This window comes from Camelus dromedarius, chromosome 17, assembly GCF_036321535.1.
Source record: "Camelus dromedarius isolate mCamDro1 chromosome 17, mCamDro1.pat, whole genome shotgun sequence".
NCBI lineage: Eukaryota > Metazoa > Chordata > Mammalia > Artiodactyla > Camelidae > Camelus > Camelus dromedarius.
In genome coordinates, this window is record NC_087452.1 from 6,687,919 (window position 1) to 6,705,803 (window position 17,885).

General features: G+C 36.4%; 1 protein-coding gene across 3 annotated transcripts in view; it reads left to right on the forward strand.

Annotated features, from left to right (window-relative positions):
• The window catches only part of RAD18 (RAD18 E3 ubiquitin protein ligase), a 100,022-nt gene that overhangs the window by 15,280 nt on the left and 66,857 nt on the right, over positions 1 to 17,885 (forward strand). For 2 of the 3 annotated variants that reach the window (XM_010984978.3, XM_031470789.2), the window contains exons 4-6: positions 837 to 907; positions 11,997 to 12,331; positions 14,733 to 14,832. In XM_010984978.3, coding sequence (XP_010983280.1) covers positions 837 to 907; positions 11,997 to 12,331; positions 14,733 to 14,832 — 506 coding nt within the window. The remainder of the gene's footprint in view (positions 1 to 836; positions 908 to 11,996; positions 12,332 to 14,732; positions 14,833 to 17,885) is intronic. The other variant, XM_031470790.2, reaches the window with a different exon arrangement.

A 17,885-nucleotide genomic window follows, 5' to 3' on the forward strand; every position in this document is an offset into this window, starting at 1 on the left:
GGAGCACACTTTAAATCTTATGAACTGTGTTTTTATGGCTCCTCATTTTTTATAATTTGTCACCTTGGGTAGAAAATCTGATGGTAGGATTATTTATTTGCAAAGGATTGATATTTAAGTATTTGTGCAGAAGGCAAAGATTCAGTTTAACTGGCCCCTTACCTCTTTCCCAAAACAGACATTCAGGGAAAACACCAGGAAGTTTGCTACAGCTTCTGAAGCATTTCATGTAGTAGAAATAGGTGAAAAGGTAGGTAAAACATAAGAAGGTAGGAAAGTAAACATAAGAAGAAAAAGACAGTAAGGTCTGATAGGAAGGACACTGGGGCTAATTAAAGGGTTTCGCTTCTAGTTTGGTGCCTCTAGTTGGTACATGGTGTCAGGATGTCATTGAACTTGTTTGGCTCCCGAGTCTACAGTCTTTACAACTAGGTACATTGCTGTCTTTTTTAAACACCTAGTACCTCTTCCAGTGTTTTCACTTAAAAGAGCATCTTTGTTCTGCTTTTCAGGAGAAATTTTTGGAAAAGCTGAGTGCTGACATTTTGAAGAAGAGCATTCTTGCTCATATTAGGTTTTATCTTAGTACAGTGTACATATGTTTTTACCAGATGCTTTAGAGAGCATTTATCAGACTTCCAGTCAACAGATAATGATTAACTATTTTAAAATTCCACGTTAGTATGAGATAAATGAACTTTTATCTTGAGGCTTTCCTGGAAGACTTAGTGGGATGGGGAGTCTCAGGAGGATGGTACACATGCTTTCAAAAACAAGATTATGACAGGTTAATTATTGTTTCTGACCTTTTTCCATCTGTTGTTTTTCTTTTCTAGACAGTCACAGAGCCGGACCTGAAAAATAACCGCATATTAGATGAACTGGTAAAAAGCTTGAATTTTGCACGGTATGATTTAATTTTGTGACTAATCCCTAACTGCTTTTGCCTTTTATATGTGTGCCCCCTCTACTCTGTGCACTTTTGGGGATTAGGGAATGCAGGGTTGCGTATTTGGGGGTAAAAGAAGGGATATGACAATGGTCATTAATCACACATGGAATAACATCATTGTAATAGGGCTTTGTTCCCTTGCTTAACAGAAAGTCTCTGGTTATGAAAAGAAGAGTTAAAATGCAGATTTGGGTACTTACATACTTTTGGTATTTCAGAGATATTTCAACTTTGTCTTTTATTTTTTCCACCCCAACATTCGAATCAACCATTTTCCCAAGGACTCCTGGTTCCTTTTATTGGAGAGTGGCATTTAGAAGTCAGGATCTGGAGCTGGGTATGCTCATTGTTACTGGGGTGTCATTGCTTCCAAGCTCTCTCGGTGGACAGAGCTGGGTAACACATGCATGTATACATAGATGTACTAACCCGTGTATACACACATCTAGCTATGATGGTTTCTGTGTCTGTTATGTGTTAAACCATTAATTCTTAATCTGATTTGCTCAGCATGGGTAAAATGATGCCCTGTGAAATATGTAATTACTGGTGCTTTATAAAGTGTAGTTTTACTTCTTAACTGTCAAATGCATGATGGTGATAGTGAATGGTCACCCAAAGGGATATAAAATGGCATATTTTACCAAACAATATCTTGAATTATTTTTAGTTTTAATCATGCAAGCCAAGCAGGAGTGTTTGTTAGGAACATACTGTGTTTAGTTAACGGTTAGGTGCCCACATACTTCAGTACATCACTTCCAAGCTTGTTGGGACATTCTTGGAGGTTAATTACATTGTTTCTAAAAACAAAAAGAGATTTCTTCCAGTAGAATTGCACATTTATTCATTGATTTGCATCATAAAAATGATCAAATTTAGAACTCTAAGCTCACCTAGTATGATATGCTAGAAATTGGCTGGTTAGTTATTTCCCTAAGCAAAGTTATAAGAAGATACTTTCCTAGATAAAGACACTGAGATTCTCTGATTCTCATAATTAAAGGGATTGCTTTTCTTATTTTAAAGTCCTTCACCAGTTAGATTTTGAAGTCTGTGAGGAAAGATGGAGCCATGTCTTTAGAGAGGAATTGATTGGCTGTTTGCTTTTCTCTGAGACAGTAAAATTGTATCTCAAGACTTATTTTTTCCTCAGCTGGCACTGGAAGTATATCAACCTTCCTGCTTGGAAAAAGGGAATGCTACAAAGAACAGCATCTGTTTGTTGAAGAGAAGTGATCAGTATCTTTGGGTTTACAGACCTTTTGGTAACTTAAAGGGAGGCCTTGGAACGATTGTGCTCTCCCCTTCTCCCTCCCTCCCTGACGAAATAGGCTAGTCATGTGTTCATTACAGTGGGTGTGATGGGGTAGGAGGCATTCTTTGTAGATCTGTGGTGGATTTTATCATTTTCTTCTCCGTCTGTTTACCTTTTTGGAATTGCCACATGGTGAACATTTCTTGGACAATTGTCATGTCTAAAGTGCTGTGATACTTCATTTGCAAAATTATTAGGGATAAAGTTCAAGCTAATCAGTTTCATTACTTCTTTGAAATCTGATTTAAGACCAGTGAGAGAGGAAGTTTAATTTTATGAGCAAAATGTAAGCTATTTGTATTGTTTATTTCTAGTCTTTCCCATCTGTCATTGCCATTTTATGATTTATGATTTTTAAAAATTTAATTTTCTAAACTGAATAATAAAAGGGTATTGGAAATAATTCCAGAGGTTTTCAGAAACAAGGCTGACATGCAGAGCTTACATTTTCTTCTGTATTTGCCTTTTATTTTCAAGGAACAAGTTTTTTTTTTTCCGTGACTCGACTTTATTTAAAATAAAGAAACGAAGAAACTGTTGTATTTAATAAAATTTAATTAGAATACTTTTATCTAAAAGTAGACCTCATTCTTGATCTAAGTAAGAAAATGCTGTTTCCGTATTTGTGTATAGCAGCCAGTCTACATGTTTGTCATTATTTTTACAAGTTGAGAGTATAGAGCATCATTTACTGCTTTGGTTTCTCCACCGGCAAGATAAGAATTTTCCTTGGGTACTTAATCCAAGTTTAAGAATTTAAACATTTTAGATGATAATCATAATAAAAAATTCCCTTAGCATCTTACAAGGATATGTAGAATATAATTTCAGCTTTACTTGTGGTATAGTTTAGAGCATGCTAGGTTGGATTCAGGCAGAACTATGTTCCAGTCCTGACCCTACTAGTTCTGATATGGGTGTAATCAAGGTGTTCATTGTCTTTGGCCTGTGTTCCACAACTGAAAAGTAGAAATAATACTGTTGACACTTTGAGGAATTGTTATCAGGATTAGAAATGAAGAGTTATATTAAAAGATACCCAGAATAGTACCTGGAACAAAGGAACCTAAGAAAAGTTTCCTATCATTACTATCATATATTTTATCTGTATTTGTATGTTGCCCTGTTCTATTTGTGCATGTCTTAAGATGCTAATAAGAATTTGTGCTTTGGTGGACCTCTGCATATTTAACCAAATGGTCCTAGACTGCAGTTTGCACGTTCCAGATCAGCACAAGTTTTTGCAGGGTCTTTTTCTAGTTATCAAAGTCCATGGACCTGAGTGCATGGCTTTTAAGACTGTCCATGTCTACCCAAAAATCTGTTTTGATTCTTGATGCTTGGCCGCATTCTGAAAAGGTAAGGTTATTGTACAGTTGACAAATGGGCAAGATTCTCCTGTATTTTATTGAGTCACAATTATTCTGAAAGTCCATAACTCATACAAAAAAATTTGAGTGTCTATGGTGAATGCTGTAGACGCTGTAGTGCCAACTCACGTTAATTTAAATTCATAGGAGTGATGGAAATTAAAGGGGAAATTACCAGTTCATTTTAAGTCTGAGTATCAATTTTGAAATTAATGTTTTCACACAGCTCATTTTTAAGGTACGTGAATTGCCATAAACAGTCTCATCGTTTTAAATACTATTTGTATATTCATGGCTCCCAAATTTATATCTCAGCTTGATCTCTCTCCAAGACTTCAACCTCACATATCCAGCTGATTATCTCACATCTCTGCTTGGACGTATTAAAAGCCAAAACTAAAATACTGTTTACCTATGCGCCCCCTCCCCAAGCCCCACTGCCCATCTACTGCTCCCACAGTCTTCCTCATCTCAGTACATGGCAGCTGCATCCTTTCATTTGCTCAGGTCAGAAACCTTGGAGTCATCCTTGACCCCCCTCTCTTTTACACTTAATCTGTCATTCGGCCAGTAAAGCCTATTGGCTCTGTCTTTACTAGACTTCCAGGATCTGACAGCTTTTCCTCACCCTGTCAGTGTTATCCTGTCCAGGCCAGCATCAGCCTAGATTATTGTGATCACTTCCTGGTGGTCTTCTTACTTTTGCTTTTTCCCTCTCACAGTCCTTCTGAGGGAAGCAACCAGAGCGATCCTTGAAATAAAAAGTAGGTCATACTGAATATCGTTCAGGGGTGGTTTTCAGTCTCGTTTGGAGCTGAAGCTTGCGTCCTGTGAGTGCCAGTCCTCTGATCTCTCCATGGCAGGCCCCCTGACTTCATTGCCTGCTTCTCCACCCCTCCTCCACCCACCCTCAACCCCCACCACCCTGTTCATTCAGCCCCAGTCACCTCCCAGTTTCTCAGACATGTTACTCACACTCTGACCTTAGAGACTTTGTACTTAACTTTTATTTCTCAGTGAAACAGTACTTCCCTAGATATCCAGTGGTTTAATCCTCCACTTTCTTTGGACTGTTTTTCATAGGTCATCTTCTCAGTGAGTCCTCTGTGACCATCTTGTAAAGAGAATTAAGTTCATCCCCTCCTCATTCTCGGCTTCACTGGCTTCAGTTTTTTTTCCTGTAGTACTTTTGACATACGTTGTGGGTGTCTGGTCTCTCTTCCCTTACTAGAGTGTAAGCTTCATGAGGACGGACACTGTTTTGTTCTCTATTATATTTCCACTGCTAAGATTATCAGGCACGTGAAGAAATTAATGAACTTTAACCATAGCATGGGGCATAATTTTATTATTGCCATGGTACCACATTCTTCATTGGCATATGTTGAAGGAAGAGGACAAACTGGAAGACTAAAATTCATCTGAATTGTGAATAAAAGTGGAAAGGAGAGCTATCTCTAGAGTAGACACTTAGCTGAAAAGATAAACCCATGTAGTAGTATGGAAGTGGTTTATCAGTGACAGTTCTTTCTGTTAGTTGGATAGTGTGTGTTTTACTTTGTCATAGTGAGACGAAAGCTTTTCTTATAACTGTCTTTGTACCAGATCCTGATCCTAGGAGGAAAAGAGACTTAACGATTGTGGCTCTGTATTTTCACTTTATTTCTGTTTCCTCGCAAAGGTGAAGATCCTGAATTTTTTTTTAACCTTTCTCCCACTATAGCTTCTGTTTATTTATTTTCATACCTTTTATTGTGGAGAAGTTCCAAATATATACAAAAATAATGATGCTCATGTACACATTGCCTAACTTAAACATTTATCAACTCGTGGACAGTCTTGGTCTTCTGCACATGTACTCAGCCTCTCTCAACCCTGATTATTCATTTAACAACATTTAATATTAATGCGTAAAATAGTAGATAAACCCATTAGTCTCTTAAAGGGGTCAAAGCATTCAGATTATGATTGGCAATTAAATACATTATGAAGCAGGATATCTAGATGTAGGGTTTTTGTGGATTTCTATAAAACTGTAAGTCAGAATAAGATATTACTGCTTTTTTTCTTTTTTGTGTCATTTCCTGCTGAGTGAAGTAACTAACCCCCCAGGTGGTAAGAGTGTTAAAAGAGTGGTTTTATTGACTTTAGGCCTACAGAGAAAGGGAAATCCAATCAAATGCTATATCGTGATAAATACTTGATCTTGTTCTGAGTCTTTTGACTTCAGATGGTAATGGATTATTTCCCCCCATTTCCATATTGATAAACATTTGGGCTGTTTCTGGTTTTTGTCTATTATGAATACTCTGCTTTGAACATTCTTGTATATGTCTTTTTTATATTTCTTTTGGCATGAATATAGAAGTGTAATTGCTAGGCCAGAGAGCAGGTATTAATTTATTTGTTGATATCTTTAAAGCTAGTTTCCAAATGGTTAAAATCAATCACACTTCCGCCAGCAAAGTAGGAGAGTTCCATCTGCTCTCTAGCCTCACCAACACTTGATATTCTTGGTTTTTCTGGTCTTTCAAGCTTTAGCGTTTCTCATTAGCATACCAGTGAGATATTTGAAATTATTGTTTTTCTTTTTACTGTTTCTTGATATTTTAAAACTGTGGTAAATTTACATATAGTGAAATACATACAGTAAGTTTGAATTTCGATAAACATAAAGCTGTGTGATTGCCGTCATAGTCAAGATAGAGAACGTTTCCGTACCATAGCTCCTTTATTCTGCGTCTAGTCAGCCCCCACCCAACAGACAGTCACCATTCGGGCTTCATCATCATAGACTGTTCCTAAACTGCATGTAAATAGAATCATACAGTGTATGTTGATTCTCTTTTCTCGTGTCACATACTCTTTCTGTTATTTGCCCATGTTGTTGCTTGTGTCAGTATTCATTAGTTTTTATTGCTGAATAGTATCCACTGTGTAAGTATGCACAATATGCTTATCTATATGTGTACTGATGAATTTGAATTGTTCCCGGTTTATGGCTAGTATGGTAAAAAGCTCTTGTGAACATGTGTGTGCAGTCTCTGTGGGCATCTATTTTCATTTCTTTTGGGTACATCTAGGAATGGAGTTGCTGGCTTATAGGGCAGGTATATGTTAAACTATAAGAAATTGGCAAACGGTTTTCCAATGGGATTAGATCACAGGAGAATTTCAGTTGTTCCCGGTCCTGGTTAACATTTGGTACTGTTAGTCCTTTTAGTTGTAAGCATTCTGTTGGGTATGAAATGGTAACTCGTGCTGGTTTAATTTACGTTTCCTGATGACTAGTGTAGCTTTTCTTGAGCTTATTGACTCTTCTTTTATCTTTGGTGAGGTGTCTGTTCTGGTTTCTTGCCCAGTTTTTAAAAATTGTATTGTTTGTCTTTTTCTTATTGATTAGTAATTCTTTATGTATTTTGGTCAGATGTATGTATTATATATTTTTCCTTCCTGTCTGTAGCTTGCCTTTTCATTTTCCAAAAGGTGGCTTTTGATGAACAGGCATTTTAATTTTGATGAAGTCCAGTATATTCTTTGTGTGTGTGTATGTCTCTTTCTTAAATGGTTACAGCTTTTTAAAATCCTGCCTAGTAAATCTTTGCCTCCCTCAGGTCATAAAAAGTTTTTCATTTGTTTTCTTCTAGAGTTGTTAAGGTTTTAGCTTTTATATTTAGGCCTGTGAACCTGTTCAAGTTAATTTTTATATATGATGGGGTTAAGGATTGGGATTAATTTCTTTCTTGGCAGATACTCGTTTGCTTCGGCCCCATTTGTTAAAAAGACTCACTGACTTGCCGTGGCTCCTTTGTTGCAAGTGACTGTATGTGTCTGCCCGCTTCCGAAGAATGTGTGCCATGTTCTCTTTGTCTCCCTTTAAACTAATACTACAGTGTCTTTAGCACTGTAACTGTGTCAGACGGCCTTACAGGCTGTAGTGGGAGTCCTCTACTTTTGACTCCTGTAAGATTGCTAGCATTCTAGGGCCTTTGACTTCCATATAAATGTGAGAATGATGTATCATTTCCAGCCCCAAAAGTTGCTTGTATTTTGATTGGGATTCTATTGAATCTATAAATCAACGTGGGGAAAGTGGGCGTGTTAACGTTGTTGAGTCTTCTAGTACACGCATATAGGATATCTCTTCATTTACTTAGGCCTTTTAAAAATTGCCCCCAGCAATGTCTTGGAGTTTTCAAGACATAAGTTTTGCATATTTTTGTTTAATTTATTCCCGGGTACTTTATATTTTTCAATAGTATTTCAAATGATATTTAAATTTTCACTTTTTATTTGCTAGTGTATAGGCATGGCATTAATTTTTGTTTATTGACATTATATGTAATGACCAAGCAGAAATTCACTTATTGATTCTAGTTGCTTATAGATTCTTTTGAATTTTTCTATGAACATAATCATATCATCTGCAAGTATGTTTTCTTTCCTACTGCCTTCATACCTTTTATCGCTCTCTCTTTTTTTTTTTTCTCCTCTTTTGCTTTACCACAAAAGCTAGGATCTCCAGTACAACTTGAAGAGAAGTGGCAGTAGTAGACATCCTTATCTTGTTTTTAATTTGAGGGGGAAGATATTCAAAGTCTCATTAGTGACTATCATTTTAGTAGTTTTTTTTTTTTTTTTTTTTGAAGATATCTTCAATCAAATTAAGAAAGTTTCCTTTCTGTTCCTGGTGCTCTGACTGTTTTTATTATGAATGGGTACTGAATTTTATCAAATGCTATTTCTGCATTTATTGAGACAGTTAATGTAGTTTTTGTCCTTTATTTTGCTAATGTGGTGAATTTCATTGATTTTTTTTCAATTAGCAAACCAATGTTGTATTCCTGGAATAAATTCCACTTAGTCATAATGCATTGTATTTTAAAATTTATCTATCTAGATTTTGCTTGTTAATTTACATTTAGGATTTTTGTGTCTATATGAGATATTATTGGACTATGATTTTCTTTTTCTATAATGTGCTTGTTAGATTTTTTTTAATCAAGATTATGCTGGCTTTAATAGGAGTTTGGAAGTATTCCTTTTTCTATTTTCGGAATGAGTTTGTAACATTGATATTTCTTCCTTAAATATTTTGTAGAATTCACTAGCAAAACTATCTGATCTGGGCCTGAGTATTCTTTGTAGTAATATTTTTTGTTTTAATTGAAGTATAATCAATTACAATGTGTCAATTTCTGGTATACAGCATAATATCCCAATCATGTATATATGTATATGTGTGTGTGTATATATATATATACACGCACACGCGCGCGCGCACACGCACATGTATTTATTTTCATATTCTTTTCCATTAAAGGTTATTTCAAGATATAGAATATAGTTCCCCATTGTATACAGAAGAAATTTGTTTTTTTATATATTTTTATATATAGTGGTTAACATTTGCATATCTCAAACTTCCAAATTTATCCCTTCCCACCCTCTTTCCCCTGGTAACCATAAGATTGTTTACTATGTCTGCAAGTTTGTTTCTGTTTTGTAGATGAGTTCATAGTGTCCTGTTTTTTTCTTTTTTTCCTTAGAGTCCACATATGAGTGATATTATATGGTATTTAATTACAGCTGGATTTCCTTAATAGCTACTACTCTTCATGTTTTCTGTTTCTTTCTTTGTCTTGTCAGTTTTGATGAGTAGTCTTTTTCAAGGAATTTGTCCATTTCACTTAAAATGTCAATTTTATTGATATGAAGTGTTGCTTTTACTGTATTCTAATTTCTTACTGTCTTTTAATTTTAATGATACCTCCATTTAATTCTTCTTCTGTAATTTATATTTTCATTCATTTTTCTTTTCAGTCTTGGTAGCTTACCGATTTTGTTAATTTTTCCAAAGAACCAACTTTTGTCTTTGCTCATGTTCTCTTATACATTTATTTTCTATTTTTCTGGTACCTATTATTGTTTCCTTCCTTCTTTGGTTGTAATTTGCTGTTCATTTCCTAACCTTTTAAGGTGGAAGCTTAGAATGTTGATTTTCAGTTTTTCTATTAAGCTGTAAATTGTTTACTAATGACTGTTTTTGGAAACTCCCGAGTCAGAATATTTTCTTTTTTTTTTTAACATTTTTTTTTGTTGAGTTATAGTCATTTTACAATGTTGTGTCAAATTCCAGTGTAGAGCACAATTTTTCAGTTATACATGAACATACATATATTAATTGTCACATTTTTTTTCGCTGTGAGAGAATATTTTCTAATTTCCATAGTTATTTAACCTATATTTAGAAGTGTGGTACTTAATTTCTTAAAATTTGGAGATTTTTTTAGTTTTCTGTCAGCTGAGTTTCATGAGAATTCAGTGGTCAGAAAAGATACACTGAATTACTTCATTCTTCAGAAACTTGTTGAGGCTTACATATGGCTTTGAACATGGACTGTGCTGATGAATGTGCCACGTATACTTAAAAAGAATATATATTCTGCATTTATCAGGTGCGATTTTTTTTATTTGTTAATTATATCAGTTTGATTAATTGGCTTGGTTCAGATCTGTATTCTTAACTTGATTTTTATCTATTTTGTTAGAAGGGTGTGTTTAGATTTATATGCACTATTATTTAAACTGACTGTTACTGTGAATTGACTATCTCTCTTTTTAGTTCTGTCAATTTTTGTTTTACACATTTTTATAAAACTATACTGTTTTATACATTGTTATAAAACTATACTGTGAAGGGAGTAAAATGATTTTTATGACTTCTAGTTAAATTGACCATTTTGTCAAAATGAGATGTTTCTCTTTCTCTCATAATACTTGTTTCCCTAAATTCTTTTTTGTCTTTTATTAATGTTGCCCAATCAGCTTTCTTTTAGTGTTTGCATGGTGCCTCTTTTCCCATCTTTTTATTTTTATTCTTCCTTGGTCTTTAAAGTGTTTTCTTTTAAACAGTATATAGTTGCATCTTTTTTTTTTTTTTAATTCTTTTTTTGGGGGGTGAGGGTTAGGTTTATTTATTTCTTTTTATTCCTTTTTTTTTTAATGGAGGTACTGAGGGTTGAACCCAGGACCTCATGCATGTTAAGCATGAACTCTACCACTGAGCTATACCCTCCCCCTGCATCTTATTTTTCAATCCAGTCTAGCAGTCTTTGTCTTAATTTGAGTGTGTATTCATCACATTTAGTTGATTACAGTTTACCATGTTACTCTTTGTTTTCTCTTTGTCCATATGTTCTTTTTTTTTAAATTATTCCTCCTTTCCTGTCCTTTTTATTGATATTAAGAGTATTTTTATTTTTTATCTCCTTTGTTAGTTTTTGCAGTATACTTCTTAGTGTTGCTCTTTTAGGTCATTTCTGAAAAAATTATGAAATACACCCTTAACATACAATAGTAACCATAAATTAATACTTTTATCATTTTCTGAACAGTACAAGAACTTTATAATATTTCTGCATTATTTAATTCCTTTTTTGTTATGTTTTGAGATATTTTACTTCCATGTATGTTATAAATTCCATAAGACATTGTTAGTGATTTTTAAAAAAAAAACAACCTGGAGCAGGGCGGTTATGACACTGACATTTCTACAAGGCATAGAACAATCCCTCACAACAAAAAATTATTTGACTCAAAGTGTCAGTAGTGCCAAGGTTGAGAAACCATGCCTTGGAGGTCATGTCTTATTTTTCTCTGGTTGTTTACAAGACTTTCTCTTTATTTTTGATTTTTCAGCCATTCGATTATTATATGCCTAGGTTTCATGGTCTTTGTTTTATTCCTTTGGTTATAGATTTTAATTTCCTCTTGCATTACACTCTCTTTTTGAATAAAAAGCCTTTAGCGTACTTTTCTGTGGCTCCTCCTGCCCAGGACCCTGTCCCTCCAGTCCCAGGGACCTTTGCCCAGAGCTCTAGCCTCTGTTCCCTCCACCCTGTGACATCACTGGTTCCTGTTTCAACTTCATTTCAATACCCAACTCGCAGAAAATGTTTCCAGTGGAAATGTTGGATCACCTTATGTTTCTCTTCTCTCTCAGGAATTGTAGCCTTGTGTTGATTATAGTCTATGCTTGCAAACAGTTTTATATGTTCTGTCCAGATTTTAAAGTTATTTAAAGCTGGAGAGTAAGTCTCATACCAGCTCTTCTCCACAGCCAGAATCTGAAGTCCCTCCATTTTCTTTTATAGACAGATTAACTTCTTCTTAAGTCATATTTATTGCTTTGTATTTTCTTCCAGAAGAAACACTGATTTGGTTGTCATTATGAATTAAGTTCTATTTTTCATAGAAACGTGTTAATTGGGAAAACAGCTTATGTCGGTTAACTTACTACTATGTATACATAAGCTGATGGCTTAATTACCTGTTATGTTTTCTGTGTTTCAAGGAATCATCTGTTGCAGTTTGCCTTAGAGTCACCACCCATATCTCCTGCTTCCTCCTCTTCAAAGAACCTTGCTGCCAAAGTGCACACTCCTGTAGCCTTCAAACATTCTTTAAAGCAAGGAAGCAGGTTAATGGAGAATTTCTTTATTAGAGAAAGTGGTGGTTCTGCATCAGAGCTATTGATAAAAGAGAAGGAAAGCAAATCTAGCCCTCAGAAAGAGGTGAGCACTTCTGCAAAGACCAAAGGGACACCTTTAGAAAAGTCAGCTCCACATTCCCTGGACACTCGTGTTCCTGAGACACCCTCTACATCGGCTTTGAAACAAGTTGCTAAAGGTAGGAAACTATTTTCACAGGTGTATTTTCTTTGTGGAGATCTTCTCATCCCACGTGACCTAGGAATAAATAAGCAGCATTTTTGAGGGGGAAGGAGTGGGAAAGGGCAAGCCAGATGTCACCTTTGACAGTCTCAGGGGGGTGTAGGCACTGCTTCCAGGATGTTTGCTGCAAAAATGAAGCAGTTTTAATTAGTTCATACTTTAAGCACGGCAGCAGCTTTCGGTTTTTCAGCTCTTCATTCCCCCCCTTCACCCTTCATGTCAGTTCCAGTTTAATGTTAAAGAGCTCTTTTTATCTTACTATGTCAGTACTTGACCACTTCCGTGCTGTTCAGACTGGCGTTTCTGGCCTTAGACAGTTTGACTACCACCCTAGCTGACCTTAGTTCTCACTTCTCTCTCTCAAAAATCCTCCTGCTCTAGCCGAGCTGGTCCCCCCTCTATTCCTTGCAACACCCAGGGACTGGAAAATGACAACCTGTAGGCCAGATTTGGCTTGTCATGTGTTTTTGTAAATAAGGCCTCACTGGAACAGCCGCGCCCGTGTGTTTACAAGTTGTTGAGGCTGCTTTCATGCTAACCGGCGTCATTTATTGGTTACGACAGAGATCCTCTGGCCCCCAAAGCCTAAGATCTTTACTAACTGGCCCTTCTCTAAAAATGTGTGCCAAGCCCTGTTCTACCTTCGTGGGCTCTATCCAGATCGAACGATTCTTCGGTTATGTTACTCAGTTTTGGTATCTCACACCCCTGAAGTGTTACCGCGTTTGTTTTCTGGACTCTTTTGTGTACAATTTGCTTAACTTTTTGATGACTGGGTCAGCTTGTTTAATTAGCCTGTTGTTTCCATGTCTTCTTGCCAGTGAAGTTCAGAGCACTTTTTAAAAGGCAGAAGCTCTGTCTCAGGCGTCTTTGGTACACCCGTACCAAACACAGTGCGGGGCTGTTAGTGGTTATCAAACTTAGCTTGAAATCAGTTTGTTAGTACCCAAATGTATAAATTTCATATGGAAATGTGAATTTTTTATTTGTATTTCCTAGCATAACGTATCTTTGGTCAGTCTTTTAACAACTGACAGTTCTTATTGTACCTTTTTAAAAAAAAATTGTTTATTTAGATTTGTCTCTTTTTTTTTTTCTTCTTCTTCTTCTTCTTCTTTTTTTTTGTTAATGAAAGTACTGCAGATTGAATCCAGGACCTCAAGCATGCGAAGCATGTGCTCTACCACCGAGCTGTACCCCACCCCCCTTACTGTACTCTTTTTAACTTGGTAACATTTTCTCCCTAGCAGACCAGTTTTTTCAAATGAAATGTTGCAGTGAACCGTAACATATAAAATAGATATAATTGGCCCTGCCCTGCTCACGTAGAGATGGAAGGCCTGGTGCCACCCAACCTGGCCTCCCCTTGGTCCCCGCCTGTTATCCTTGGTGACTTCCAGGCCCTGGGATACCTCCACAGACAGATTCCTGAAGCTCCATCAAACAGTTTCAGAGTGATTGTCTTTCCTATTTTTAACACTACACTTGTACAGGCGTACCTTGAAGAAATAGAGGGTTCAGTTCCAAACCACCGCAGTAAAGCAAATAGCTCAATAAAGTGAGTCATACAAAGTTTTTGGTTTCCCAGTGCATATAAAAGTTATGTTTACTCTATACTGTAGTCTCTTACGTGTGCAGTGGCCTTATGTCTAAAAAGTAAAGTGTGTCCAGTGTACACACTTTACTTATAAATGCTTTATTGCTAAAAAATGCTGACCATCATCTGACAGTGCAGGGTTGCCACATACCTTCAATTTGTTAAAAAAAAAAAAGGGCAGTATCCACAAAGTAAAATAAAGTGAAGCATGAAAGAATGACTGATAACTGTAGCTACAAATGAAAGCTAAAGTAACAAATTTGTAGCCATTAATAATTTGAACAGTAGTTGGCCTAAACCAATACATGTTTTAATCTAGTGCATATACCCTCCCCTCACCTTGCACCCCAGCCAAGTATATTTTCCTCAAGTCTTTAGGACTGGTTTGGTACTAAACGTGTGGTTCCTGAGATGAGAAAACTTAAGATTGGTTGTATAGCTTGGTCACGCCTTGGTAGAAAAGATTTAACTAAAGCATTTTCTAGTAAACAAATTTCCAGACTTCTTTTCAGTGTCTCCCTCTAGGCCCAGAATTCTGATTATGTGACCTTCCCTGGTGTAGTCATTACCCAATAAAACCAGTCTGTCCCACTCCTGTTTCTCTGAGGTGTCCTTTTTCACTTCTGCTTAGTTCTAAGTACATGTTAAGGTTAGATTCTTTTTTTTTTTTTTTTGTCTTAATTAATGAAAGATGTCAGGTTATATTATTTTTGTTCTTTCTACAAATAATAAATTCTCTTTCTCTTTTTGCCAAATACAGTGGATTGTCCTGTTTGTGGGGTTAATATTCCAGAGAATCACATTAACAAGCACTTAGACAGCTGTTTATCACGTGAAGAGAAGAAGGAAAGCCTCAGAAGGTGAGGAAGTTCAGTGCACTCGTTGAGCTTCTGTAGCTCAGCGCCTCTTGTGCTTTGTGAACTGTTAGCCGACTGTCCATTCTCTCCTCGTTCTTCCTTCAACTCCCACCTTGCCAAATAGAATTAACTTTATTATATGCTAATAAAATTTGACTTAACGAGACATTAGCGACTTAGGATTCAATCCTTCTTAGACTTGTTTTCTTCTCTTAGAATTTTAGAGCTACCATAAAGCTCTTGGCCAAAGAAAGCGACGTTAGATTCTGAACATAAAACATTTCAGATCTTTCTTTGGTTCTTAGGAACCTCGGAAGTTAAAAATTGTTAAGTGTAGGTTTAACAAAATTTATTTTTCTTTCTGAATATACATGTATACACATGGCGTTAAAAGGTATATTTGAAATGTAATGTGTTCCTACCCACCCCCGCAACTATCCAGGTGATATAACTAAGTTGTCAACCCAGTATTTGTACCTAAGCTCGTGCTGTTCTGCCTCCCTTAAACATCAGAGTCCTGGTAGCTTATTAAACTAGGCTACTATTGTTCCATATATGTAAGTGTCTAGGAATTAAATTTTAGTCAGAATTCAATTGCAGGGCATTGTGGAATCAGTGGTAAATGAAGATAATAAAGAAACAAGCTGCAAATTAGATGAATCTGGGGATGAAGGGAAGAGATGAGATGGTTGTTTGGGGAAGGAGTAAGCAGCAAGATGAAGGAAGATTTTATTTTTTAAATTAGAAATTATTTAAGCCTCTAGCCTCTTTCCTTCTACTATCTCCAGGGAGAGAACAGATGATAAATGGAACAGGAGATCAGAAGTCCAGTAATGCAGTTATCCTTACCATGCAGAAAGAACCCTTCTTCCAAAATAGAAAGGAAGGGGGAGAGCATAGGTGATAATTCAGAGAGAGCTGGAGAGGAGGGGAAGGAAATGGAAGAAATGAATGGTATCTGGGAGGTGGGAATAAACAGAGTGAGTGGCTCTTATGCTTGGTCTGTTTTGAAGAACTTAGAAGAGTATTTTCCAAAAACCATGCTAGTAAGTCAGGACCAATTTAGTGTTTTTTTTGTGATCAAAGATAAAATGGTGTGACTTATTTTTGATGAGTAAATCTGGAGTGAATGCAGGTTCTGAGGGACAAACTCTTGCTGTTACAATTTTCACAAGCTAACATGTGAAGCACAGTGATGCTTTACTAATTTACAGTGAAGGGCACCAACTGACAGTTCTTATTGTCATGTTTTTAACTTGGTGTATAAGTTTTTTCCCCTAGCAGAACATTTTTTTTTTCAAGTGAAATCCCACAGTGACTCATAACATTTAAAGTAGGTAGAAATGGCCCTACTCCATAAAAGCGGAAATGAAGGGCCTGGGGATTGTGCTGCCACACCTGACCTCCCCCTTCGTCCCTGCTTTGTCCACGGTGGCCATTGGGCCCCGAGGTGCCTCCGTAGATCCCTGCAACAGATGCTTGTGCAGTCTTGCACATGCAGTACTCACTCCTGGTAGGCAAGTTGGTTAACAAGGGTAAAATTTAGATTTTCAGGTTGCCTGGTTAGTCAAGATTTGGAATAAATGAAGCTAGAGCTCCCAAGGATTATTTCCCAAAAGCCATGAAAATCTAATGACCTTCATCTCTCTTTAAAAATGTTTTTCCTAAAGAATCAAAAGCTGAGCATTTTCTCTTTGAAGAAGAAGGAATCAGCACTGATAATCTTGCTTGGACTGCTCTTTCTCTAGATGCGTCCATCATATTTCGTCTTAACACACTTACCTCTGTCCGTTTATCCAAAGACATACTCCTCCATGTGTAACAAAGTTCAAGTCCCAGTAGTGCTTCTCCACGTATTCCATGGGGCACTGTGGTTCTGCCAATCGCCTTCTAGCGCATTTACAAGCGCTGCATGCTCTCTCTCTTAGGGAATGGTTCACTGTTCAAGTTAGTGTATCAAAGAGTCTGAGAAGCCCTACGTCAAGCATAACTGTTGGGTTTTGTTCAATCCAGTAATTTCTAAATTTATTTGACCCCAGAACCTTTTCATCCTCGTAAGTCATCTTGCAAAACTAGAGTTTGTGAAGATACACTTCAGGAAATGTTGTCACCTTTCTCTTTAGTTACATCCTGATCCTGGGGGCTCGTTACATAAAAGAGTCTCTGACATTTAAAAAATTTTCTCCAGACTTGTGGTTGCCAGGGGGGTGGAGGGTGGGAAGGGATAGACTGGGATTTCAAAATTGTAGAATAGATAAACAAGATTACACTGTATAGCACAGGGAAATATACACAAAATGTTATGATAACTCACAGAGAAAAAAATGTGACAATGAGTGTGTGTATGTCCATGAATGACTGAAAAATTGTGCTGAACACTGGAATTTGACACATTGTAAAATGATTATAAATCAATAAAAAATGTTAAAAAAAATAAACATAGCAGGAAGGAAATTAGCCTACATTAGCAAACAATGAGTGTTAATTTGTGTGCTAGTAACTTACTTGTGGAAAAAAAATTAAAATTAAAAAGGCTAAAAAAAAATAAAAAATAAAAAATTTTCTCCACTCCACCCCAACCGGCCATTTCTTTAATGTGGATGAGAACCCTTAACCCATTCTAGGTAGGTTCATGTAGAGCTGATTCAAAGAATACTCCTCCTTTTGATGACCTCGGGTCCTGAGGACCCTTGAATGCATTACTCAGTTTCACTAAATCGTGGAGGAAAGATCATTGTCATTTTCATGTTTTGGGAAACATTGTCAGGCTTCATATTTTAAAATTCTTGACAGAAATTGTTGATTTCTGCTGGTGCTTTTCATTGTAAATGCCAGTCAACAGTACACTTTTCCATTAGAATTTCACAGTCATAAGTTTAATCATCTGTCCTTAATAAAATAAATATTTTCGATACAGACTCGATGGATTGTCCCTCACAATGTTCCGGTCTAAACTCCTACAGAATGTTTCAGCTCTTACTACCTACTGTGATTTTATTTAGCTATAATCCTATCAGTGTTGTAGAGTCCAGTAGGCTGGCTGTCATTATAAGAAG